Source organism: Micropterus salmoides, unplaced genomic scaffold (assembly GCF_014851395.1).
Source record: "Micropterus salmoides isolate LMB-PRFRI ecotype aquatic unplaced genomic scaffold, ASM1485139v1 Ms_hic_scaffold_1, whole genome shotgun sequence".
Lineage (NCBI taxonomy): Eukaryota > Metazoa > Chordata > Actinopteri > Centrarchiformes > Centrarchidae > Micropterus > Micropterus salmoides.
Window position 1 is genome coordinate 47,239,867 of NW_024040040.1, and position 27,443 is coordinate 47,267,309.

Genomic DNA, 27,443 nt, shown 5'->3' on the forward strand with positions numbered 1-27,443 from the left:
GTATTTTAATAACTGAATACAGAAGTAAGTTATCATTATTCCCCAATTTTATTTTTCAGATGAAAATCTAGCAATTGATTGGTCTTTATTTTGAATATAAAAGTATTAAACAGATGTTTTAAAAAAACTAATAATACACAAATGTGGGTGACAGATTTTAAAAGTACCTTTTGCAACACAAGCATTCTTTGATTTAGCTTTTTGTTTCTAACCTAACCTATGTGGACCCCTGTTCCCTTTTTCGCTGTGCTGTGCTTTCTTTGTTTAATGTAAACTATGGCAGTAAGCTAAACACACTCATAACTTTTAACCACAGGTAAAACCTAGGTGGAAATCCAATTTCAAAAATCCAATTTCAAAAGTTTAAAATTGTCTACTTTTACTAAATAATCCGGGTATAAAAATTCAGTGAAAATTTGAAAACAATGGCACATTCTCCCCGCACGTCATCCCTTCAGTTCTTGCTCAAAACCTCCTCTACTCTGTTGTTTCTATATTCCGTAGTTTTGCTCATTATGGCTTGTCTGTCTTAAATATGGCAGGACGGGAGCAATGTAAAGTCCTCTTTCCATATGAAGCACAAAATGAAGATGAGCTGTCAATCAAAGAGGGAGATATCGTCAACATTATTACCAAGGTCAGTCTGCATATGTGTGTGTATAACTTGGCTTATATGCAGGTGTGTCTGCTTTGACTCTCACATCTTTGCATCACTTGGTTAGTTTGATTTGTTTGTGCAGGTTAGGAAAACACAATTTGCATCCCGGTGCACACTGAATACACAGCAGGCATTTAAACTGTACCAAACTTCTTCTTTTGTCCAGGAGTGTGCTGATGCAGGCTGGTGGAAGGGGGAGATCGGGGGAAGGCAAGGTGTCTTCCCAGACAACTTTGTCAAGCTGCTAGAAGTGGAGAAAGAGGTATATTTGGCGCAAGGACACACGTGCAAAAGTTGTCTGTTTACCGTGATGTCCGTTGCCGAGAAAGTCTCAAAGACATGAGACATTCTTGAAGTGTTTTTATAATATTTCGGTGTCTGTGTGTGTTTCCAGAGACCAAAGAAACCGCCTCCTCCAAGCGCGCCTTCAGCTAAACACACCACAGGTACAGTAACACCTCACAACTTCTTTTCCCTCCTCGCTTGTATATTATGTGTTCTGAGACAGAAAGAGAGAGAAACAGAAACCTGTAAACTCTGACCTGTAGAGAAAAAGTCGGAGGTCAAGAAGGCTCCTCCTGAGCGACCTGAACATCTTCCACTGAGAGACCAGGAACGAGGTACAGTCTAGACCACTTTGGCTCTGTTCAGCCCACATTCGGCCTGCAGCTCTTGCAGCCTCTAACAGCTTTTTACTGATCTGTTCAGTTGGCAACTTACAGATCATTAATAAACATGTTTTATATGTCTAATCAGGCATTAAATATGCGAAAGTACGGTTTTTCATAGGTTAATGGAGCCAAGCATGCAGTAGGTTTGTGTCAGGAGTAGATGTTAGAACAAGTAGCTGTAAAAACATAACTTGCAGCATGTTTGTCCTCGTTTGTAAATTGGTGAAACAAAGCTTTGATTGAAGAGACGGTGTCTACATCATTCTGTGTACAGCAGGAAACTATGGGCATTGTTGTTTTGATCTTGACAAACATTGGCACCGACTGATACGATATTTGGCCCAAGTGAGTCAAGAGTAGCTTGGATTATTCTCTTTTTGCTTTTTGTGAAATAATCACAGTTTGACTCGGTTATTTAAACCAAGTAGACACAAATATAGTGGAGTAAAAAGTACAACATTTCCAGCTAAAATGTAGAGGAGTAGAAGTTTAAAGTAGCTTAAAATGGAAATACTCAAAGCACAAATACTTAAAATAATCCTCACCCCAAGAAGTATTTGAGTTTAAGTAAGTAAAATCTGCCAGTGGAGTGATATTATTTTCCAAATTTTATTAGAGCTGAAGCACTGTTAATATGACTTATAATACATATGAAACAGGGATTTTCTTAAAATATATTATAAAAAAAAAAGAGCTCAATCTCAATTTATTTGTTTTTCTTCACTTACAAATACTAGTGACACCACAGCTGATCGTTCTAATCCTCCTTGGCCTTTCACCCCTCCATTTTTTCCCCACTCACTTTCTTGCAGCCTTGGGCAACACCAGACCTTTCTTCTTTTTCTGTTTCTCTTTTTTCTGTTTATTCTTTAACAACACTTCTTTGGCTTGCTTTACTGCGACCTTTGGTCAGATGTAGTTCCTTTTTACTGCTGCAGCTTTTCCCTTTATCACTGTACTCCTACCACCATGCAGTCACCTTATCATGCATGTCTGGATGAGCGTTTGAGTCGCACATTCACCTCTACATGTGTTTATTTATGTTCAATGTGTCTGTTATTTTTCCTGCATGAACAACCATGTGTGTTTTGTATGATTTTTATGTGTGTGTGTGTAGGTGAAGAGCTGAAGTTTGGAGACATCCCCAAGCCCACCCTCCCATCTCTCCTTCCCAAGAAACCCCTCCCCCCAAAGACAAACACCTCCTCTACCTCCCAACCCCCGCGGCGTCCCGAGAGACCGCCCGCTCTCGCGTCAGTACAAGCTTACAAACATACACTCACACACGCTCTTACTGAGAAATCCCACATTTCCCCGAGGGTTTACACAGCTTAATTTTGTTGTATGGTTTACCTGCTCAGGAGTGAAAGCCCCAAGTCTGAGGGCGGGGCTTCGACACCAGATTCTGGCCCTGACAGGTCACATGACACTGGTGAGTTTGACTGACAGGAGCATCGACCAATGAGATCAAGATAATGGTGCCTAAGTAACTGTCAGAGCGCGCTCTTTCTCTCTTTGCCTCTGTGCACATGTGGAACGTCACCTGCTGATAGTCACCTGTTTGTGTGTTTCTGATGTGTGTTTGTGCAGATGTGGACCTGGACGTGGTCGTCGCATCAACAGAGAAGCTGAGTCACCCGACAGCGTCACGGCCAAGAGTCACAGACCGCCGGCCTCGCTCACAGATCATCACACCAGTAAGTGTGTTTGTAGTCAGCCAATCATGAAGGACTTTTTTTCTAGAGGAAGACACATGGTCACCTAATTTAGAATCTTATGAGAGGTTTGATCCTCTCAGAAGATGGCGCTGTGTCCCACTTCTATACTACATACTGAGCAGGTCTGAAGTAGTGAAGTGTGTTGACACTGTGAACAGCAACAAAACGATATGTACTTTAAAATGTCAGTATTAATACTGAAATACTTGATTTATGTGGATGCTGTTGATATTGTGAAAGAAGTAAAAGCCCTTGATTCAACAGTAGTAAGTAAAAGTACTTACATATTAGCATAAAAATATGCTTAATTTACAAAAGTAAAAGTACTCTTTATATATATATAATATATTATATTTAAAAATGACATATGCTGCTGGATAGATTTTAAATTTAACCAAGGGGTCATCTTATCTTAAATCATGATGTATTATTGAAGGTTATTTGTACATTATCTTTCATATTAAAGCTGGACGCAGCAAATGTTCTTTAGCTTTTGTGTTTGATATATTATTTTAATCATTAACTGATTATCAAAATAGTTGGCGATCACATAAAATATAAGATATAAGATATACTTTGATATAATTTGTTTTGGAGCTTTACAAAGACAACACAAAATACAGAAAATGAACATCTGTCAACACATACTCTCATGCAACATGACACATTCTCTCATATACAATTACCAGTAGTTTCAGCCCTAAAACACACATTATTAAAGGTGGGGAAAAAGCTAAAACAAAACCTCAGAAAACAGAACAAACAAACAAAAATATTGGTAAGTTGGCAGTGTTATTTCAGAGCCAGAGTTTGATTGATCATTTATTCCAGTAAAATTCAATAATTTCTTGTATTGTAATTGCAAAAACATTATACTATGAAAATTGGTACAAACTAGTATAAAACTGGGACACAGGTACATCTCTAGTAGCTCTGTCAGGTGTCCATGCTAATGTTTTAGCATTCAGTATATATTGAGTATTCACAGCATAATATGCATTTATGGAAAACGTTTTGCACTGATTAATATGGAAACAGGAAAAAAGGGTGTGTTTTCTTATCTTATATTATTATTTTAATGGATTAGAACTGTATTTAGATTAGATTAGACTTGACACAGACTTGACACAGAATACGCCATCGCAGTTGTTTTTTAAATACATTTGTCTGTTTCTCTCTGTCGTAGTCCTACCTGTCCAGTACCGATCTGGAACCCCCCGCGTTAGAGGACAGGAAGGAGAAGAATAGAGGGAAGGAAGAGCCGGAGACTGTCACCAGATCTTTAGACATTTCCCTGAGGAAAGGCGCTCCCAACATCTCTGTACGTCCACCTTCTGTGTACACTATTTATTTCATCAAGCAGGTGGCACCACACTACAGCTTTTCTGTGTTTCTGAGCAGTGTTTAGCAGCACATCAAGTGCTTGCTGGTAGATGTTACCGGTTGTTGACAAATAACAAAACGACAGATAATCAATATCAATAGTTTTAATTGTAATCACAGAGGAGAGATCGATCAGTATGAGATGCAGTTTCTTTTTGATTAATGTTATAATTTTAGGCAAAACAACCTCACCCCAAAGTGCCATAGTAGCTGTTGTGGAGCTTTCAGTCATATTACACAATCTTCCTCAACACGTGGACTTTGCTCAGTGTGGCGTAAAATTGTAGAAGTTGAAATTTCCATTTTCCTCAGCACTTTAACAACTTTTGTTTCTTAACTTTGGAAACATTAGTTGACAAAACTATTTCACCACCAGTTCCTATATTTTTCACTCTTCTCTTATCATTGTTGGTGTAATTTGGATTCCAAACTTCACTTGAAGCAGAACCTCCAGGTTGGATCTCAGATGTTCGGGGGGGGAAAAATTCCTGATCTGTGTCTCAATTCGCTCTCAGGTACATGACAATAAGGCACCACTTCCCACCAAGCCCTCTACCCTGACCCCACCTAACTCCAGCCATCGCTCCACGTCCCCATCTTCCTCTTCGGGTCTGACCCCCTCCCCCGAGCTCCGTCATTCACCTATGACCCCCCTGACACTGGAGGAACTCAGGAACCAGCTGAGAGACCTGAGGGCCTCCATAGAACGGCTGAAGAGCCAGCACAGGTACATCATCCCTAGATATTAGCGTGTGTGTGTGTGTGTGTGTGCACGCAAACGTACGTGAGTCGGTGGATCAGTCATGATGTGTTTGTGTGTATTTGTGTATTTCAGACAGGAGATGAAGCAGTTGGCCGGCGCGCTGGATGAAGAGAAGAAGATTCGTGTTAGTTTACAGGTGAGACTCATAAAGGAGGGAAGGGCAGGAGAGTTTAGATGTATGTCTAACAATCCTGACTTTATCATAAGTGAATAAATTAACAATAAATGTTGGTACATATTATTGATATTTATGTACTGTTTGTTTTGGGTTTATACATGTATAAGTTTAGTTAGTGTTTAATGTATCTAGCTCTTCAGGAGAAATGCCTCAAAAGTGAACTAAAACTAACACACGAAGTATGAGTAACACTTTGTTTCTTAGATGCCACTTAGATGTCATTGATATATTATATATCCAAAAGTATGCGGACACCCCTATGTCAGTTGCTTTGAATGCAATGTGACACCAAGTTGTTCTAGTATTACTGTATCCATCTGGAGGTGGATTTACATAGATTCATCTAGATGTCAACAATTGAATTTAATAGATTTGGGATGTCAGCCATCCAAACTGTAAAGTAATTGAACTGTAAATATATAATCAATGCTAACAAGCTACAGCAAAACAGGCAAAATGCTTTTTCGTGGCAATAAACTTAAAAGTGTCAATATTATTATTTTTTATGTATCTTATACTCTGTTTAGTTAAATGTACTATGCTAGCTTTTTTTCAAGCCCTAAAATGTAATCTATTGATATTGTTCAACCACATCACTGGTTATACACAAATTATTCCAGATGTTGACTAGATTCAATTTAAAGCAGCACCACAGTACAGTAAAATACATAACATATAAAGATACATTTCTTAAAGATTACTTTTAAAAACAGACCCTTGTTAAAACAATTACATATCAAGTCAATCAGCCAACTGACAACAGTTTTGATAATTGAATAATTATTTAAATCCTGTAATCAATACTTTGTGTGTGGGCTATAAAACATTTTCATAAATAGATTATGTTAATAGATAGATACTGTTAATAGATTACAGTCTCAAAAAGTGAACATGTAAACAAATGCACGTCAATAAATATTTACTGCTGGAAGGTGCAACTTTTTCAGTCATCTGTAAACAGAGAGAGTGAGAGAGAATAAGCATGTGTATTTCACTTTACACATAATCCCATAATTTCAATGTAGCATATTCACATCTAGTTCATCCTTTTACCAGCACTCTTTAATTCTAACCAAAGCTACAAGAAACCATTTCTCAACCACCATCTGTCTAAATCATGCCGTCTATGATACAGTGACCTGATGTTGAATGCATACTAAATGATTGTCTACAAGGAGGACCTGCAACTTTGATGTTTTATTTAACTAACGTTATAACTACAACCAAAGCCCTTATGGCTCTGACTAAAAAGTTTCACACTACTGGTTTAATCATTTCACACACGCCGACTGTAACTGCAGACAGACGGCTTGCAGATAAATTTAAAATATGTCAGAAACAATAGTTTAACGGCTCATTAACGTTAGCGCTCCTCCAATGATAAACAAGGCATTAGCTTTGTGGCTAATTTAGCAACAGGCAGCGTTAGCTGCTGTAACGTTTCATGACTTTAGAAAATATTTAGAAGTGATGAACTAGGGACAAATGTGGATCGTTTGCTAGAACTGCCACACTGTTTCAGAAACAATCATGTAATTAACATGACAAAAGACAGACTCACCGCTCACACAGCCCTCTATGTGTGTCAACATGCTGCGGTAGACTCCGATCTGCTGATTGTTTTCTTCTGTGTGTTTTGTGGTGAGGCAGTGTGTTTATAAACGACCGATGCCAATTAAATGCAATTAGCTCATATCGGCCGGCCGATATATCGGTCGGGCTCTATTAATAACACATAAATTATACTTGAAGGCATAAGGCAATCTATAGTAATTCAGTAGTCTCACCCAGAAAGGAATTTAAGACCAACAGCTAAATGTCTTTAATTGTAGACGAAATTAAATCCCAACTTGTCTGCCTTTGTTTGACAGATGGAAGTAGAGCACATAAAGAAGAGCCTGTCAAAATGAAGACTGAAACATCCGTACCTGCGCACTCTGATCACCACATCGGAGGCCAGCGTTTGAAAACGTTCTCACTGTTGGCCGAGACACTTCAGCCAAAAACAAAGTTTGTGCCAAATGATCATCACGATCAACATCAGCAACAATTTAGTACCATGGAATCAGCCACCTACCCCACCCCACCCCGCAACGCCGCCTTATCCTGTGTTTACTTCTTTATTTTTCTCTTAAAGAGGCTTCTCTGTAAAATGTACTGCTATCTTGTTTGAAGCTTGCTGTGCCGCTGGTACTGACGCACCACGGCCTGTCGCTGCGTGTTGCCACAGTTACAGAAGGATGACACAGGCGGCCGTGGCGAGTACACCACGCTGGTACTTTTTGTTTATTAGTGTGAAGGAAACTTGGAGTTTGAACTTCGTAGCCCGGTTGGTTCAGACGACCTCTGTGCTGTTCTGTGTCCACTCTGCGGCCTTCACCCCTTATCTGTGTGTGTGTGAATGTGTGAGTGTGTGTGTGTGTGTTCTTTTTTTCCATCCATGTGAGGACTGAAGTTTTTAAACCTTCATATTAGCAACATTTTTGTATAGTGAGGTCGTTTTGGCCGGTCCTGACTTCTTCAGTGAGCTAGATTAAGATTAGAATTTGGGTTTATTTCCATTAGCATTAGCTTAACATTGATGTTTCTATGGTACACTGCAGGCGGGTGATTTTGAAGCATCAGCCATTAACAGCATATTGACATATTTCCTCTTAAGTTTTTAATTTGCAGTCAAATATTCCACTTGTTCGGTGGTTAAAATTACAAGCACATCAGGATTATTCCTCAGTTTAATTAAACCAACATGACAAGTGACACTGTAGGTGCTATAGTAGAAGAAATAAATTGTTGGACATTTAGGGAAATGTGCTTATTGGTTTTCTTTTTTCCAGGAGTTAGATAAGAAGATCAATACCACTCTCATTTCGGTACACTAAAAATGACGCTACAGCCAGCTCATAAAGGCTGGACACAGGAGAAAACAGCTATCCTGGCCCTGTCCAAAGGTAACAAAATCTATATTGTATACTGGTATATCTAATACCAGTACCTGCAAAGATCGCTAATTAAAAAGTTTTATCTTATTTGTTTTATCAATACAAAAACTGAGTGGTATAAAAAACAATTTGTGGTTTTATGATGACAAAATTACTTCAGAAAGTCACTGACCCTAGCCCGGCATATATTCCTGAAAAAAAACACAACTTACACTCTTTTTTTTTTTTTTGTATGGATGGAACAAAAAATAAACAATATGTTAAAGAGCTGATTTTGTTTTTTGACACAGCACGGCTAGCTGTTTTCCCCTGTTTCCAGTCTATGTGCTATGCTAAGTTAACTATCTCCTAACTGTATCTTCACACTTAACATACAGACATTTGAGGGGTGTCAATTTTCTCATGTAACTATTGGCAAGAAAGCAAAGAAGTGTATTTCCCACAATGTCAAATCTATTTCTTTGACAAGATCCAAAACTGCCCTGTGATATTTGGCTGCAAATGAAACATTTATGCAAAGAAAAGCATATGTCACTGCATGAACACGCCTATCTATGATATTTATCATGTCAAGAGTATTGCCTTCTGGACAAAAATGTTATTTTTTGCTTTTTGGTTTCACGTGTTTGCCCCACAACTCCAGAAACCTCAAGAAACAGCTGTGCTGGTCGCATCACATACCCCCCAAAAATCAAAACTGAGATCCATGTGCAGATGATGTTTCTGGTGCTCTTTTGGCAGCAGGTGAAGGGTAAAGTTAAGGACAGGGTTTGAGGAATGTAGTAAATGAAAAAGGACCTCACAGGTAAAGGAAGACAATTATGTGTGAGTGCATGCCTGTGTATGTGTGGTAGCATGTACGGCTGTTTGCCTCCCTTCCTTATATGTGCACAGAATCTATGGCAACCCGTCACTGTGGCCTTCCTGTTTTTGACTCCAAATCTTTCTTTTCCTTTCTTTGTTTCGTATGACAACAAGAAAACTGCTACATCTGAGGCTACAAGTTGTTTTCTTGACTTGGTCCTTTCTCTCCAGGATAGTGATAAATATATATACTTTTATATTTCAGTGTAATAAAGATGCTATTATGTAATGTTTGAATTGTCTGCTGGTAAGATGTGTCTGTTTAATATACAGTACTGTATGAAGGGGCATTTTGTTCCATTCTGTTGCTCTTTACACTGTTTATTCAAGCAATTGATGCTTCTGCATGGATAACTGTTACAGAGCACCGTGTGTGTGTGTGTGTGTGTGTGTGTGTGTGTGAGAGAGAGAGAGAGACAGACGGAAACTGGACATACTCGCAGGTCACTGAAGGTCTGAGTGAACATAAAAACGAAATGAAAGTCTTAATGGCCACTGAAACCACTGCTGAATTTCTGCAACAGCATTATTTCATCTGAAAGAACAGATAAAATCCCTGAATATATGTAACAAGACATCATATTAGTCAACTTTCACTATTCACTGTACAGTAATATTAGGTTTCTAATAGTTTGTTACTGAAAACATATTTTTTGGGCATGATTTAAGAAAACATTCAAATTTTCACAACAGTATAAAATGTCTGTATGTGTATAAACAACATGATTGTGAACATACAAGTGTGAACAATTGCAATTGCAGTACCATTTGTTATTGCAGTTGCAGTAATGAATGGTAAATGGTCTGTATATCTGTAGTTCCTTTCTAGTCTTTCCAACTACTCAAAGTGCTTTTAACACTACATCACATTCACTCTATTCACACACTAATAAGCTGAGGCAAAGTCGCACACATTTACACACCGGGGCCAGTTTGGGGTTCAGTATCGTGCCCAAGGACACTTCGACATGCAGCCTGGAGGAGCCAGGGATCGAACCTCCGACCTTCTGGTTAGTGGACGACCACGCTGAGAAAAAGGCTGAGACCATCAGCTTGAAAACAGTTAAGACCTTACTGAAAAATTTAAACATTTAAAGGGGTACTCTAAACCAAGATAGCCCAGATGACGTCAAGGTTTGTCCCAACAGCTAAACAAAACTGATTTAAAGTGTTTATAATCTATATTTTTATAATAATGTCTCAAATGACAATGCAAAAACAATGAGACCATGTGGGTCGCTCCTTGTGACAACAAAGAATTATGCCCTGAATCTGCAGTTCACAAACATGTTCTCACCCCCAGGTAGTCAAATGCTGACCCTCTGAGAAAGCCTGACAAAGCGTCGGTATTTGACGCACAAGGTAGGCTTACTCTTTAGCCTCTATATGAAACAACTTTTTAATATGTTGTATATATGCAGTTTGGTTAAGTTTAGGAAAACATAGTGTTTTGTTTGAAATTAGTACATTACGTGACAGTGGATGGGTTACATGAGTTACATGAAAGTCCAAAAACTGTGGAACTGGTGAACATTTAGCATCAAAAGATATTTAACTCAGTCTGTGGAGGGCAAGACACTAAAAGTGAGTGAATATTGGACTTAAATTCCTCAGGTGATATAAACACAGCTCCACATGAATGATAATGTTGCACCATAACTGCTAAATGTGTGCTAACAGAGTTGACAAGGTGACATGTCTGTGTTCACAACTTGTTTCTGCTGCCCCCGTGTGGTCTCAAAGTGGCACCAAAATCAGTGCAGGTTTAAAGAGATATGGTTAAAGGTCTTAATAAATGTCAATATTATAAATTGGATGAAGCAGTATGCTTAGTAGGCCAGGTTTTCAGGAAGGACCAATGGCACTGATCCTATTTTGATGCTGTCCCATCAGAGTGTTGTAGATAGCCTCTGGCATACAGTCCAGCATTTAACACATGTCACTGGTTTGTGGAAAGACTGTGGAAACCGCAAGAATTTTACCGTTATCAATTAACTTATATACATGGTAATATTTATTTGTATGGTATTTGAATATTCTCGGCTATATTGTGGAAAAGGAAAATTTGACATTGAGTAGGCTACAGATCAACAGCAAATAACTGATGATTCTGTTTGCCTCAATAACTGAGAATAACCATGGCTGCTGTGTAGAGGAGGGGGACATGCGGACACATCGTTTTATATTTAGACAAGCAGAGAGACTGCGATAACATTACAGACTGTGGCCAACACCCGATGGTATCCAGCATATAGGCTAAACTCCCCCGACTTAAAACCAGACTGAAGGCGAGAGCCAAAGGAGTAGGCGATAACTTAACTTCTTAATGCACTTTTGTCTCTCCCCCTCTCCCCACATTTCCTCCTCTTTCACGCGGATCTAGTCGGATCTAGTCTGGGTCAAGCGGACTTCTTGGTGCGAGATAATCGGCAGATGATGTGAGTTAATGAGGCGTAGATGCGGGGGGACAAACTCAGACGCGCTCCTCTTCAGCGACTACAGGTGCGCAACAAGTGAGCGAGAGGAGGACAATCCAGAGAAGACAGAATAAAGGAAGTAGCGGGAGGGAGCAGTGGAAAGTAACCGGAGAAGGAAGGAGATAAAGCAGAAACACTTCCCGGTTCTCGCTATGGATACGGGGCAGAGCGCACAGGTCGCCGACATGGGAGGAGAGCACTCCGCCGGGGTATGCATAGTGGAGCGGGAAAGGGACCGGGAGAGGGGCGATGTGTCCAGCCCATGCCCCCCGGCAAAACAGCGCTCCCTGCGGGTGGTGTACGTCCTGAACGACGGGCTGAAGGCGGTGATGGCCAGCAGCCCGGAGTCCGGAGCGCTGCAATGTCTGCAGAGAGCATGCGACTCGGAGAGCGCACTGCTCACCACCGTGACCTTCGGACGGCTGGACTTTGGAGAGACATCAGTGCTGGACAGTTTCTACGATGCAGGTGTGTGTCAGTGAAACAGCACGGCTCTGGTCATTTGTAGGTCAAACTCGTCAAACTGGGATTATTTGGTAAAATGTTGCACAAAAGTGGTTTAAACAGCATGTAGGAAATCTTGGCTGCATGTTGAAATAATCACTGAAATGCTGTTGAAACCTAGATTTGCTTAACCAACTGCAGATTGGTAAAGTTTTCAGGTAGTGGTAGGCTATTTCACTTAAGTAATTCCATTTTATTTCCATACTTCTGCTCCACAAGCCTATATTTGGAAAATTACTTTGCACTGCCCTATTATTTTGAAAGCTTTAGTTTTTAGCTACTTTGCAGAGCCATTTAGGCTACATTTACATTGCCACTCATGTGGCAGATTGCCACTCATGTGGCAGAGGCTTTTATCCAAAGCAACCTATCTGAGGGACAGCATGCAAGCTCAATAAAGCATAAGTATGATATCTGTAAGTGACAACTAGTAAGAGCAGCAATAAATATGAGTAATGAGCTATTTACACGTCTTCTCAGGAGAGATGAGTTTTCAGTCAGATTATAAAGACAAAATAAAAATTTAACGGACACATTGTGGTGTGTTATGGATTAAGCCACCCAGCAGTAGGCTACATAAAGTGATTAAATCAGCTGCAACATTAAAGTGATACACATTAATGCATCAATAATTACAATCCAATAATGTAATAGCTATAGACTCTTATTCTAAAATCGTTTTTTCTGCATAGGCTATATTTTAATGATTTGTACTTTCCCTCACTGCACTAGTGCTACTTTTACATAATTAAAATATCTGAGTGCCTATTTTGACTGTAAATCACCAAATTCCTGCTGTGAGTGTACAAATTCTTTAATGTATAGTCTGTCTTGTCATTACTATCATAAGACATAAAATACTATAACTCACTCATTAGTCACAGATAATTACTCTCAGACACACTACTAGCCTGTAATTGTCTGTACACAGTTGTACACTTTGATGCACCATCATCTTTCACTATTCAAGCTTCTACTGTATTTTAAAAAGAAAAGTGTTAGTAAAAGAGTGTTTGAAAGAAAAAGAAGATAAAAAGAAATGTGGTTTATATTCTCAATTCCTCACTGGCTACCAGCTTTGTTGACATGAACATTTACCTCAATATGCTGCCACTGTTTAAGTTTGGCTACAAGAAGCATTTAAATAAACCCATGGCATGTTTATGAACGTGTATTTAAATATGTATTTACACCAGTTAGTGATGTTAGATGATTGTCATTATTTTTACAACACACGTTCTCTCTTTCAGTGTTATTTATTTCTCCATTCGTTCTCTCACATACATTGCTTTTCTCAACCCTACATTACCAAACACTACAACATGCACCCATATATTAATCTTATCTGACAATTAGATTGCTTATCTCAACTGCAATTGTGTTGGCCATGGGTGGCTCTGGGGATTATTATCTCAGTTTGTCAACCTTCCTGCAGACCTCTATTTTGGTCCACACCAACACGAGTTTGACATTTGTGGTTTTGAGGGAAATGTCTTAACATCTATTAGATAGATTGCCATGAAATTTTGTCCCCAGACGATGTATCATAATAACGTCTAACCTTTCATCCAGCACCATTACCAGGTCAAAATGTATAACCACATACCTGCAAAAACAACTAGTGTCATCAGACTTTGTTCAGACGCTGTAGTTTGAGTTCAGCACTAATTAACAAATATTAGCATGGTAACACGCTAAACTAAGATGGTGAACATGGTAAACATTTTAACATCAGCATGCATCTTTGCCACTGTTAGCATGTTAGCATGATGACGTTAGCATTTAGCTCAAAGCACCACTGTGCATAAGTGCAGCCTAGCATGGCTGTGGACCACTAGAAAGCAACATCTTTTTCCAAATTCACAGGTAAAAGGTATAGTTTAGGAAACACATATACTGTTATTCTTTATTTGCACTGTTTTAGGATTAAACTACTCCAGGGACACATATAGAAGAAAGACATTTTGCAAGCGAGGAGCTTCCAACTGTCTTTTTTGTTGTCTTTAAAAATGCTTCCTGCAGAAACATTCCAACTTTTAATGAGGTTAGAGGTCATGCGTGTCTTACTCAAGGGCAGATGGATTCAATATGGGCATTAATCCTAGTTCATGGGATGGAAGGAGGGTCACTTCTGCATATCTGTACAAAGAAACTCATTGTATTTATTTTAAAGTTTAAGCTTTTTTGTTGTCACCCTCATGAGGCATCCTTGTGGTCGTAGTCACCGTTGTTGTCTCTGCTCCCTCCTAGACATCGCGGTTGTGGACATGAGTGATGTGTTTCGGCAGCCCTCCTTGTTTTACCATCTGGGTGTGAGGGAGAGCTTCGATATGGCCAACAACGTCATCCTGTACCATGACACTGACCCTGACACTGCACAGTCACTGAAGGTACACACACACACTTATGTGAATCTGCTGCCGGTGTATTTACAGAACAGTTCAGGGATATCATTCCTTCTCACCTCCTTAGAACAAAGTGATCCAATAAGTTATTTACAGACATGTGTGTTTGTATGTGTGCAGTACAGTCAGTCTTGTACTGTGCTGCCAGGGGGAAACAGCTGTTTGAAGTAGTTATACAACTCAGGAGTACACAAGAATATACTTTGCTGTCAAGTCTTGAATTGCAACCTCACATGCTCTTTGCTTTATCTCATTACAGGACATGGTGGCACAGAAAAACACAGTAAGTTCCTGTGTGTGTGTGTGTGTGTTTCACAGACATTTATGTGTATACACAGTGTCATGCTATTTGTGGAATAATATTTTTGTGGTTAGTCATCTCACGCAAATGCAGGAATACATACCTACATGCTTTCACTCTCTCTCTTTCACACAGACACACGTGTAAAAACATGCGTGGCAGGCTCCTGAAATAGACTCTTGCATTAACTGATTTTTAATGTGTGTGTGTGTGTGTGTGTGTGTGGAGAAGGCCACTCGTCCTCCAGCAGTAGGTTTTCCCTGGGTTCAGTTGCCTCCAGAGTACAGAGGCTCTGGATTGCGCAATAAAGTAGGTACCATGCTGCATGTTAGGAGCTTTCCTCATGGACTAATAATAACAACAAACATGGAGGAGGGGCTAAAAAAAACAGTGACCTCCCCATGGGATGTTGTGTGAATAATAAATTAAATGCCCTAACAGCATGATTTAAAGCCAAAGAAGGATAAAATGAGTTTTGGAAATGGCAGTGACTCTGCAGCTCGTGTTTTGATGATGATGGTATCTCAACTTTGTCATAAATCACTGTAAAAATAGCCACTATCTCCTTTTAGATGAGATCATTTATGAAATTAATGGGGCTCTGTTATGCAGAGGGGGATATCAAGGTCGACATATCCTGCATTCATCCTCTATGTCAAAGAAATGCTGAATTTTGGGCAGTGTAGCTTTGTGACCATGAGTCTAAATATCCAACCATCAACCATCTTTATCACTCGTTACTGTTCTTCATGAATAGGTGTAACATTAAAAGAATACTGTCAAGAGATGTAAAAACAAAGAAAAAGGAAATCAAAAAGAAAGTTTTTGCAGTGTGTGTTTGTTCATGCTGTTCTGGATGTTTTAACAGCCATGTGAGCCTTATTACTTATTGTGCTAACCTTTGCTGATGTAGTCATGATGCTACCAAACAATCTCAGTGGTGTGCTGATCCTCTTCTCGAACTGATCCTCCTCATTAATCACTTTATAATCCCCACTCTCTCAGGTTTCCCCACTCTCCCCTCCCTTCCTCTTCTTGTTTTTCCTTGCCCAGACTCCTTTATCACCTGCCATCAGCATCCGGTGTGTTTATCTGATATATAGCTGTATTATATTTATGCATTTAAAAGTACTTCTTGTACTCACACTCAAATCTGAGTCCTCTTTTTCCTTTGACACCCCCACCCTTTGTCCTTCCAGGCATCCAGTGGTAACTACTACTTCATTCCCTACATAGTGACTCCTAACCATGAGTATATGTGCTGTGAGAGTGACGCCCAACGCAGGGCCAGTGAGTATATGCAGCCCAGCTGGGACAACCTGCTGGGGCCTCTCTGCGTTCCCCTGACTGACCGCTTCACCAGCCTGCTGAAGGACATCCACGTCACATCCTGGTGAGACACTTTTAAACATAAATGTATGTACTGTGTATGACAGTGGGCAGCCTGAATGCCCCCAACATGCAGCTGTGATCAATTTTGCATTAGCTTGCATCTTGACCAAATTATCCCACAAATGCATGATCCAAAGAGCACTGTTTTCATACCCAAAATTTGTGGATGTATTCATTAATCAATAATACAAGAAATTATATTTAAAAAGTTATTTGGGACAGGGTTTCTGCAGGTTCAGTAATATCTGAAAGTCTTCTGCAGAAGGAACTCACTGGGACACACACGCAACGAGTATCATCCGAGTGAGCTGCAGTGTCTCAGAACATGCAGCTTTTATCGTAGTCTCAGGGTCGGAGTACTATCTCATCAAAGGAACATGGTGTCTTTCAGTGTTCCCTAGGGGACACTCAATCTGGATCTATAGAAAGACACCCATGTCCAAGGTACATGTGGTGAACCGCTTAAAGTCATGACCCCTCTGGACATATGTTAAAGCATCACACACATTTACCTTCCATTGACACCATACCAAAGAGGCTGGAGGCCCCTAGTGAGATTAGTTACATGGCAGTGTTTTAAAGATGGTTCTCATGAAATTCTCATTACAGATGATATGGCGTACTATTATTTATTATCATATTAAATTTTTTTGTATTTCCCAGTGATGTATAACAATAATTATAGTAATTATTTTAATTACAAAGACCTGGATAAGTGGCAAAAAATGATGTATTAATCAATTGAAAATCATGCCATCATTATCCTATCATGATTTACACAAACTTCAGTTTAATGGCGCATTGTGCAACAACCACACTAGAACTTTAGCACTTTAATCCATGTAACTATGTTGCCAACAATGCTTCAATGGTTCTCAGGTTCTTGTTGATCAACACTGCACTGTGCCCAAGCAGAATTTCCCCTTGGGGATAATAAAGTTAACCTAATACCACAGTTTAGGCATTTTCTCTTCTTACTTAGTGGGAATGTAGCTCATAATCAGCAGCACATTTGGGTTTTCTTCCCGTGTTTCTTATAACCTTGAACTGAAACATTTTTATCCTAACTTATTCCAAGAAGACACCATTTACTGATGACAGTATGTTTTTACAAACTGTGTTAGAACACAAAAAAATCAGGACACAATTGGTTAAAACCAATCTTTTGCATGATTGTAAAAAACATCTGTGAGAATTAATGATGCACCAGTGGCTCTTTTGTTGCAATGGTGAGTGCAAAAATACAACAGTCAATAGCACTTAGTGAGTTTTAAAACATTGGCTAGAATCAGCTTTTCTAATGCCTTAGTCAACAAGTACAGTGTTGCCAAGGCAAGGACTTTGTGCTTATCAACATCATTGTGATTTTCACCTTTTCCATCTGTCCACCTTCTGCAGTGCTTCTTTTAAGGACACCTTGCTAAATGACATCAGGAAGGCCAGAGAGAAGTACCAGGGAGAGGAGCTGGCCAAAGAGCTTTCCCGCATCAAACTCCGAATCGACAACACAGAGGTCCTCACCCAGGACATCGTCATGAACCTGCTGTTTTCTTACAGAGACATACAGGTACAAACATGGTCTTAATTTAACAACAGCAATATATAAAAAATCTATAGAGAGAATTTACCTTTACTAAACACATACATGCAGAAATAGTTTCCCCTTATGTGACCACCAGGACTACGACGCCATGGTGAAGCTGGTGCAGACTCTGGAGATGCTGCCGACTTGTGATCTGGCCACCCAGCCCATGATCCAGTTCCACTATGCCTTTGCCCTCAACAGGTACACAGAAGCTGGATTGAAACTCGGGCCTAGAGGAGAACTCATTCATAGTGTGCCAAAGGAAGCTTTTACTGCCAAACATTTAGCCCCTAATTAAAAGTGGGTTTTTTTTTAGGCTTTCATTCCCTTTTCACTGACATTTCAGTGGTTTCGCTTCAGAAACAACCTTTGCAAGGCTTTAAAAACTCATCTAAGATTAGATTTAGTAAAACTCTATTTATTCCACAAGGAAGAAGTACGGCTTTTGTTTTTTCCTCCTTGTTTTCACCAAAACCCCCTAATGTATTCTGCCATCGAAAGCCAAAACACAGTAACTAGCTACATTATTATTGGGTTGAGACCAGAATCTAAGTTTGTGGCATCTGTTTTATTATAAAGGGAATTATTATCCCATAGAAATTTATAATTTCTGTTAAAACAGCATGTAAACTGTCAACTGACAACTAGCAGGAGAGAATCAAGTGTAAGCTATCTGAAGAGACACTTCTAGCCCTTAGCTAAAGCTGAACTAAATCTATTTTCAGTTTATTATTTCATATAACTAAAAGAGGCAGTGGCTTAATCCAGTCATGGTGGAAATGAAGCCCAGCTGATGTTAAACTACTGCTAGCGGTAATTAGCTAACTTTAGCAGTATCTGCCATCATAGCATTTGACTCTAGTGGAATTTGTGTGATTTGATGTGGTTAAACTCACATTTGATAATGATATTTAGGTATGAAATTGGGGATTATATTATTGATTTCAACATAACTGTAAATTAAAGAGTAAGTAAAGCAAAACAGAAATATTTAATTATGAACTATGGACTGTAAATGACTAAAATATAGTCTCACAGTCATTTATAAATCTGTACGTGTTCAGGAGGAACAGTCCCGGTGACAGGGAGCAGGCTCTCAGAGTGATGCTGCAGGTGTTGCAGTCGTGTGAACATCCAGCGCCAGACATGTTCTGCCTCTGTGGACGGATATACAAGGACATCTTCTTGGACTCGGACTGCAAAGACACCAAAAACAGGGACAACGCTATACAGTGGTGAGAACAGACCCCCTCAAATAAACTTTGTATGGCTTTTTCATGAATATATCTCATTATTTCCACACGCTATCGATAAGCAACCTGATCTGCATCTAATTACATTAATGAATTCATCATTGTGTCACCCCCATCTGCAGGTACAGGAAGGGATTTGAGCTGCAGCCAACTCTTTACTCTGGTATCAACCTGGCTGTCCTGCTCATAGTTGCTGGCCAACAGTTTGAGAGCTCAATTGAACTGAGGAAAATAGGTACGAAGATCCTGAACCTGACAAACCCTTTGCTTGATTGTAAAGTCAAGCTGGAATCGTCGAACATTTTCAAATGTGTCAGTTGCTTTCAATGGTTCAAATGTTTACTGCGTCCACTGGTGTTCTGGGCTCAGTACAGTAATCTTAAAGCTAAATTAGTTTACTGATACAGTAACTGCAAACTAAGATAATAAATTAAATCTTCTGAAGTAAAGAAGAACAAAATAGGCTAGCTAGGTAGGCTATAAAATCTGTGTTGTTGAACTGCAGTATGCTCTATACAAAATTAAGAATTATGAATGTAGAGATTGCTAGAAAATAATAGTTTGGTCCTTTTTTCCCAAATAAAGCTCAATGGTTATATAAATTAATACATAAATAAAGGATATGACTGTGTTCACCACACTTATAATTTGATGTTTTAGGTGTGAGGTTGAACAGTCTGCTGGGGCGCAAAGGTTCGCTGGAGAAAATGAATAACTACTGGGATGTGGGCCAGTTCTTCACCGTTAGCATGCTAGCTAACGACATCCCTAAAGCTACTCAGGCTGCCGAGAAACTCTTCAAACTCAAGCCGCCTCTCTGGTAAAGACCTTGTTTGTACATGAATAGAAATGTTTCTATGTGGTCAGCACTGATAAGGTGCACTACCTGTACTTATTTGTTATGAGTACATTTAGTACGTTATTTAAAGAGAAAAGTAGTTTTATGTTTATGAACTACTCTATTCCTACAGAATAACGACTGTCAAGGAAACTATTTATCAAAGTAGTCTTTTAGCCACTGTATTTTCAAATACCAATGACAGGATGACCACAGGAGGACTAAAAGGAGGCTCTGGCAATGGCTAGACAAAATAAATCCATAATTTGTGTGATGTGTTACCATTTACTCTTATGCTGTTTATCACAAAAATGGTTCCTATTTCCTTTCAGCTACCATAAGCATGATACAAAAATCCAAATAATAACCAACAATTTGTCCGTTAATGATTTAATTCCAGAAAAGACATGTGATTATAACTTGTTTTATGTATATATTCAATCAGGTATTTGCGGTCGGTGGTGCAGAACCTGCAGCTCATCCAGAGGTTCAAGAAGCAGACGGTGGAACATTCTCCTCAGCGGGATAGACTCAACTTCTGGATGGACATCATCGTAGAGGCCACGCAGGGCACCACTAATCGACTGCGGTTTCCAGTAAAAACATATGCACAAACACACACATGCTTGATCAGATATTCAGAGACACATGCTAACATGTCTATCAATCTTTCTTTTTCTGTTACAGGTGTTGATTCTGGAGCCAACTAAAGTTTACCAGCCCTCCTATGTGTCCATTAACAACGAGGCTGAGGAGAAGAACGTCTCTATCTGGCATGTTTCTCCTGCCGAAACGGTAAGAACATGACTCTTCACCGCAGCATTTTGTTGCATTGCACCATTGACAAGTAACTAATTGTCATTAACTAGGTGCATTTACATCCACGTGCTTTTATCACCATTTTTAATTTACGCATAAAACAGTAGAAAAAATCTAACCAAACCAAAAATCAAGTAAAAGGATCACAAAAAGGTTTTTATCCTTGTCTAAGGTGGAAAAGTTTCTGTATCGATTGGGTCTTTTTCTTCAGTTTAATACCACCTGATAAGAGAATGTAGTGCCACCAACTGTTTTATCTTGAGAAATCAACATCCTTATATTTGCATAATGGCAATAAATGGAAATGCTCATAGATGTGAATTTCCTTATTTTGATTTTCTTGAAATTTGAAAAAGAAATTGCGCAACATTTGGATGAAAACCTGGATATCACACTTGTGCCATCTCCTTCTGTTCATGATTGAGTAATGCTTTTTCATGGTTCACCCTGGTTGAATATGTGACTTCACTTTCATTACAGAAAGGGATCCATGAGTGGAACTTCACAGCAATGTCCATCAAAGGCATTAGGTATGAATGTTAAGCTGGAGGTGAATAAAATGCAAAAGTTGCCAAACTGACATTATGTAACAAAAAAAAAGTGTTCACAGTTTATTTAGTTGAATTATTATGAGAGATACAAAGTAAACTTTCTTAGTTTTGGGTTGAAAAGAATTAAAACGTATTAGTCAGATGAGCTAATGATGCCAGATTGGATTCTTTGCTTTACTGCATTTTAAAATAAATTGCATGACCAAACACTGGAAAACTAAATGAATGGTTTAAGAGTAGATTTGTAAAATATGTCATACAACAGAGTGACAAAAATGTATGTAACAAAAAAAAGAGAAATTAAGCTCTCTCTACTCTCACCTGTCTGCAGTATCAGTAAGTTTGACGAACGTTGCTGCTTCCTCTACGTCCACGATAACTCAGATGACTTCCAGATCTACTTCTCAACTGAAGAACAGTGCGGTCGGTGAGGACACACACCTCTAGATGTGTCTGTGTAGGTGTTCGTACAGTACGTATGTGCGATTGTATTGACCTGATGGCCATGAATTGGAAATAATAACATTATAATGTCTGCATCCGGTTGTTTGTATATATGTGTTTCAGGTTCTGCTCCATGGTGAAAGAGATGATATCTGATGGTACAGGGAATGCTGTAGAGCTGGAGGGGGAAGGAGATGGAGATACACTGGAGGTCAGGGGGTGTTTAAATGCATAAAATATAGCCAAAAATGTTTTTAGGCAGATATAGCCAAAAATGTTTTTAGGCAGATGTGGAAGTAATGCTGTAAAGTAAGAATGTTTTAAAAAGTAGACATGTTAATTGATTGTATTTATCAATTAACAAAATACAAAGCGAATGAACAGAAGATCAAATCAATATTTGGTGGGATTCCCCTTTGCCTTCAATACAGCATCAATTCTTCGAGGTACACTGCACATCTTTTTTTAGGAACACTGCAGGTAGGTTGGCCCAAACATCTTGGAGAACTACCCACAATTCTTCTGTGAATTTAGGCAGCTTCAGTTCCTTCTCAATTCAATTCCAGACGGACTTGAGGATGTTGAGATCAGGGCTCTGTGGGGACCCATACCATCACTTCCAGGACTCCTTGTTCTTCTCTAACCTGAAGATGGTTCTTTTCGCTGTATGTTTGGGGTCGTTGTCATGCTGCAGAATAAATTTGGGGCCAGTCAAATGCCTCTCTGATGGTATTGCTTAATGAATAAGCATGTACTTAGCATTATAAAGACCATTGATTCTGACCAAAAACTACTTTTGCAGAAATGCATCCCCAAATTTATAAGGAACCTTACCCATGCTTTACTGTTGTCTGTGGACACTCATTCAGTTGCCTTCTTCCACAGCCAAAGTAAAATTAAATTAATAAATTTTTGACTCATCAATCCAGAGCACCAGCTTCCATTTTTCTGCATCCCAGTTGCTGTGTTTCCGTGCATAGTTGAGTCGCTTGGCCTTGATTTCATGTCAGAGATATGGCTTTTTGGCTGCAAGTCTTCATTGACGGCCACTTCTGACCAGACTTCTCTTAGATGGGTGTACCAGGGTCCCACTGTTTTCTGCTGAGCTGATGGCACTGCCAGACATGTTCCAGTGGTGAAGAGAAGAAACCATGATGTGTGTTTCATGTGCTGCAGTAAGTGTCGTTGGCCGGCCACTGCGTCTACGGTCCTCAACGTTACACATCGCACATGCTTCTTGGACAGCACATCTGGAAACCCCTGTCTGTCTTGAAATTTCTGCCTGGGAGAGACCTTGCTGATGAAGTGTAAATACCTTGTGTCTTGTTGCTGTGCTCAGTCTTGCCACAGAGTAAACTCAATTGTCTTCATTAACCTCACCTTCTGAGCTGAGTTTGGCTATTCCTCACCCAGTTTTATTCCTTTTACACAGCTGTCGCTGTTTTAGTTAATGATTGTGTTTCAACCTAGATATTGAATTGGTGATCATTAGCACCTGTTTGGTATGATTGTTTAACCACAACCTGACACTATGCTTACAAAATCCCTGACTTTGTGCAAGTGTACCTAAAAGAATTGATGCTGTTTTGAAGGCAAAGGGTGGTCACACCAAATATTGATTTTAATGAGATTTTTCTTCTGGTCACTCACTTTGCATTTTGTTAATTTATAAATATAACCATATTATTATTATTATTATTATTATATTATTCTATTATCTTTATTTTATTTTATATAACACTCTTACTTGACAGCATTTTTCCACTCTAGTAATTTATATCGTAGGTCCAGTTGATGATGATTGCTGATAAGGAATACGTATGTTTCTGTGTGTGTTACAGTATGAGTATGACACCAATGAGACAGGGGACAGGGTGGTGCTAGGGCGGGGCACCTATGGAGTGGTGTACGCTGGGAGAGACCTCAGCAACCAGGTGCGAATCGCCATCAAAGAGATCCCTGAGAGGGACAGCAGGTAGGTGTGTTAGTGTGTATTGCTGTGTAGGAAGATGATGTCCTGAAGTGACCCTGATCAAAGTTTACCTTGTTCTACATTCAAATTCAAAAATTGTTGTTTTTTCTGTTTTGTTTTATTTTTGAATTGACTACTCCCCATAGTTACTGTCAAGTGTCACTTTTTTAAAACACTGGGGTTGTGTCTGAAATTGCATACTAACGTCCTGCCTACTACAGTATTTTACTGCATGTAAATTTGTTCTTATCCTGGTTGGATGCTTTCTATAGAAAAATGACTTGGACAAGCAACACATAGGCAAGACCTTTGAATTGCTTTTTGTATTTCTGACAAGAAGTTTCACTTACATAAGAGAAAGAGCTCTGAGAATGAGGACTTACCAATGAGTTGGCAAACATAATGCTTTTTCATGCTTTTCAGATTTTGAAGTAACGTTACCACTGTAATATATATACTATAATATAGTTAGCTTGGCATGCTAACCATTGTAGCAGATAGGTTTAATCCTTCCCTTCTACGGTACTTCTGCTTGTTCTGTTTTAGGTATTGCTGAGTATTGCTGTCAATACAGTCCCATGTGATTGGAGAATGATGTGAATAAATCCAAAGCTTGACAGGCCTGCCTTGCCTTTTGGTTGCTAAGCTATGATTGCACAATTGCTGTGTGAGGGACGTGTTTAGTGAGGGGTCAGGTTAACTAGTGTTAAGAAACGTTGTTAAAATTCAATGCAAATGTTTTTTGGCAGCCGCTAAAGAGTAACTTAACACTAGATGTATTTGGATAATGTCACAAGGGATAGTAAATGTTTTAATGCATTTCTAATTTCACAATATTCTTACAACACTAGGTTTTTGTGTAAAAACATAAGAATGTTAAACACGTTGAAGCTGTATCTGGATAAGGGAAAAAAAGTAGTTCACTCTGATTCTTTTTCTCTCTGTGAATCAGGTACTCTCAGCCCCTTCATGAAGAGATTGCCCTTCACAAGTACCTGAAGCACAGGAACATTGTTCAGTATTTGGGCTCCGTTTCTGAGAACGGCTACATCAAGATCTTCATGGAACAAGTGCCTGGAGGTGTGTTTGTACCAGAGAGAAAGATGGTAAAACAATGACACAGTTGTGTCATTGTAGGTGACAAACCTTGAGAAAATGTCTCAAAAAAGATATTCTTGTTAAATAAACTAAAACATAGCTCAGATGTGATGATGGACAAATTGACTGTATTTCAGAGATCAGTGCTTGTGACCTCTCGGTTACTGGGCGGTCTCTCTAACTGCTTGGTCGTCTTCCCATTTCATGATAGGTTTTGGACACTCCTTCTCTCCTTTCTCCAGGAAGCCTGTCTGCCTTGCTGCGGTCTAAATGGGGCCCTCTAAAGGAGGCGACTATTATCTTCTACACCAGACAGATCCTGGAGGGGCTCCGATACCTGCACGAGAACCAGATCGTCCACCGAGATATCAAGGTACAAGGAAGCGCGTCGAGCAAGACTGCCTAACAACACAGTCTGTGATTCGATGAAGTGTAACATCATTATGGTGTGGTAATGATTGGATAATAAAATGCTGGTTGAAGTAACAATCCCGGTTTGGGATTATTGTAGCATATTACACATATTATATCTTCCTTAAAGCTTCAGGCAAGGCATTTTAATATTATACAAATTTAATCTGAAATGTCCGTGAGAATAATTATAAGGGCAAATAACTCCACTGGCATTTGGGACTACATGTGAAGCTACATATCATTCGGGTGCAGTTGCAGATCAACACAAATTATAGGGACATAGGGGCTCAGACGAAAAAACATTTTTAACGGTCTTCAGCATTTGAGATTTTAGGAAATATTTTGGGGGATCATTATGGGATTCCAAATTACATTGGGAAAAATTGGATAAATGCGCATAAAAGGGGTATAGCGTAGACTACTACAGAGTCGACAATACGTAAATACTCAACAATGTTGATCGCACAAATAACTTCCATACAATGTTCCGACCACATCCTAAACTATGACAAAACTGATGTCTTTCAGCTTGCATCACCTTTTTTACAAATCATGCTTTAGAAACTTATTTCAAAAAGTGGTGGGGACATGTCACCCATCGTCCCCAGTGTAAATCATACTTATGCTGCAGAAAATATGAATAGCTTTTTCAGGGTAAAACATTTGATGTAATCTTAGCCCATCTTACTTGTCGTCTGTCTCTTCATTAGGGTGATAATGTGTTGGTGAATACCTACAGTGGTGTCTTGAAGATCTCAGACTTTGGTACTTCTAAGCGATTGGCAGGAGTCAATCCCTGTACAGAGACATTCACCGGTAACTTCTTTGCTTCTTCCTACTATAAATTATGCTGTTGTCCTGCTAATATGTACTACAATACTTGTAGTTTAATTGTTACTGGCATTACTGGCGACAGATTCTTCAAACATGAATCTGTCATAAGGATTTCATTATGGTAAATGCATAGAGCTCCAACATATGGTAAATGTAAAAGTGGAAATGTTTTCTACTGAGGAACGTCCAGATGTGAACATATGAGAAATTTTTTACAACATAAAAAATTACACTTTGTTACCACAACAGCACACATTGGTAAACAACTTGTTGAAAGAAAAATAAACTACTGCAGTGATGGCTTAAAAAAAACGGCACACATCCCAGTGCAGTCATTCAGTCGGGAGTACAGGGAGTCTGGAGTCATAGAAATGCTGCAGACCGTGAGTCTGCATGGTCCGACAAAATGTCAAGAGCCACTATAAGCCTCTATGGAAACACTTGGGACACACGAGCGTGTACGAATGTGCATGTGCAGGCATACAAACATACACATTCATTGGCCATCTGGCCTTCTCCAGAAGCGAGCGAGGTGTGTAATTAGGTTAGCTAATCAAGCAGAGGGTGTTTACCTTTCATTAGCAGGTGTGTGTGTGAGTGTGTGTCCTTATCTGTTTCTCCTGTGCCGCTTCCCTCTCTCTCCCCTCTGACTATCTTTTTATAGCTCACTCTGTCTCTCACTGTTTACATCAGCATTTAGAGCAGACCACACATGCCAAATCTGCTCAGAATTACTGACAGCTGACAAAAAAACTTGGAGATAAAACAAAAGATAGTCAGCAATTTCTCCTGAAGTCACTTTTTGGGACTAAAATAACTCTAATCCCATGTCTTCTGTCTTTTTTTTAACCAATAAAATGAGTCAAATTTTGTTAGCAAATCTTTCTTTTCTGCTCCGCCACTTTGTCTAAAAGTCTGGATTTCAGAAATAAAGTTCAAATGAAAGCCATTTCTACATTAATTATATAGATTTGTCTCCTCTCCCAGACCTCCAGTTAGGTTGAAGCTGACTTTGTAATAAATTTTTAGACAAGACAAGCGCCAGCTGTTGCCACCTGTCCAGAAACATTTCTAAATATCAGTTTCATTTCGTAAGTCGGACAAAGATTTGTAGATGCTGATGCTAAATGACTTGCTTGCATCGCCTTATATTTTCGTAAAGATTGTTCCAGGTTATTATCTCTGCCTCTATGTCTGCAGGCACTCTGCAGTACATGGCTCCAGAAATTATTGACAAGGGCCCTCGAGGGTACGGGGCCCCGGCTGACATCTGGTCCCTGGGATGCACTATTATAGAAATGGCCACAGGGAAACCGCCCTTTCACGAGCTGGGAGAACCACAGGCAGCGATGTTTAAGGTAACTGGGTCACTTAAGGTGACT

General features: G+C 39.4%; 2 protein-coding genes across 6 annotated transcripts in view; both read left to right on the top strand.

The window, feature by feature from the left end:
• The window catches only part of sh3kbp1 (SH3-domain kinase binding protein 1), a 43,767-nt gene extending 34,305 nt beyond the window's left edge, over positions 1-9,462 (top strand). Inside the window, exons 9-19 of one of the 2 annotated variants that reach the window (XM_038731708.1) lie at positions 543-637; positions 825-920; positions 1,053-1,104; positions 1,207-1,278; positions 2,447-2,582; positions 2,691-2,761; positions 2,920-3,026; positions 4,234-4,368; positions 4,946-5,157; positions 5,266-5,329; positions 7,243-9,462. In XM_038731708.1, coding sequence (XP_038587636.1) covers positions 543-637; positions 825-920; positions 1,053-1,104; positions 1,207-1,278; positions 2,447-2,582; positions 2,691-2,761; positions 2,920-3,026; positions 4,234-4,368; positions 4,946-5,157; positions 5,266-5,329; positions 7,243-7,281 — 1,079 coding nt within the window. In that variant the 3' untranslated portion in view covers positions 7,282-9,462. The remainder of the gene's footprint in view (positions 1-542; positions 638-824; positions 921-1,052; positions 1,105-1,206; positions 1,279-2,446; positions 2,583-2,690; positions 2,762-2,919; positions 3,027-4,233; positions 4,369-4,945; positions 5,158-5,265; positions 5,330-7,242) is intronic. The other variant, XM_038731716.1, reaches the window with a different exon arrangement.
• Positions 9,463-11,331: 1,869 nt separating this feature from the next.
• The window catches only part of map3k15 (mitogen-activated protein kinase kinase kinase 15), a 30,251-nt gene continuing 14,139 nt past the window's right edge, over positions 11,332-27,443 (top strand). Inside the window, exons 1-20 of one of the 4 annotated variants that reach the window (XM_038731726.1) lie at positions 11,332-12,119; positions 14,406-14,545; positions 14,820-14,843; positions 15,090-15,170; positions 16,061-16,254; positions 17,652-17,820; positions 17,933-18,039; positions 18,903-19,073; positions 19,214-19,326; positions 19,752-19,911; positions 20,375-20,525; positions 20,617-20,724; positions 21,229-21,278; positions 21,631-21,726; positions 21,867-21,954; positions 23,585-23,718; positions 24,668-24,795; positions 25,056-25,186; positions 25,938-26,043; positions 27,262-27,419. In XM_038731726.1, the coding sequence (XP_038587654.1) occupies positions 11,804-12,119; positions 14,406-14,545; positions 14,820-14,843; positions 15,090-15,170; positions 16,061-16,254; positions 17,652-17,820; positions 17,933-18,039; positions 18,903-19,073; positions 19,214-19,326; positions 19,752-19,911; positions 20,375-20,525; positions 20,617-20,724; positions 21,229-21,278; positions 21,631-21,726; positions 21,867-21,954; positions 23,585-23,718; positions 24,668-24,795; positions 25,056-25,186; positions 25,938-26,043; positions 27,262-27,419 (2,625 nt within the window). In that variant the 5' untranslated portion in view covers positions 11,332-11,803. The remainder of the gene's footprint in view (positions 12,120-14,405; positions 14,546-14,819; positions 14,844-15,089; positions 15,171-16,060; positions 16,255-17,651; positions 17,821-17,932; positions 18,040-18,902; positions 19,074-19,213; positions 19,327-19,751; positions 19,912-20,374; positions 20,526-20,616; positions 20,725-21,228; positions 21,279-21,630; positions 21,727-21,866; positions 21,955-23,584; positions 23,719-24,667; positions 24,796-25,055; positions 25,187-25,937; positions 26,044-27,261; positions 27,420-27,443) is intronic. The other 3 variants (XM_038731735.1, XM_038731742.1, XM_038731749.1) reach the window with 3 other exon arrangements.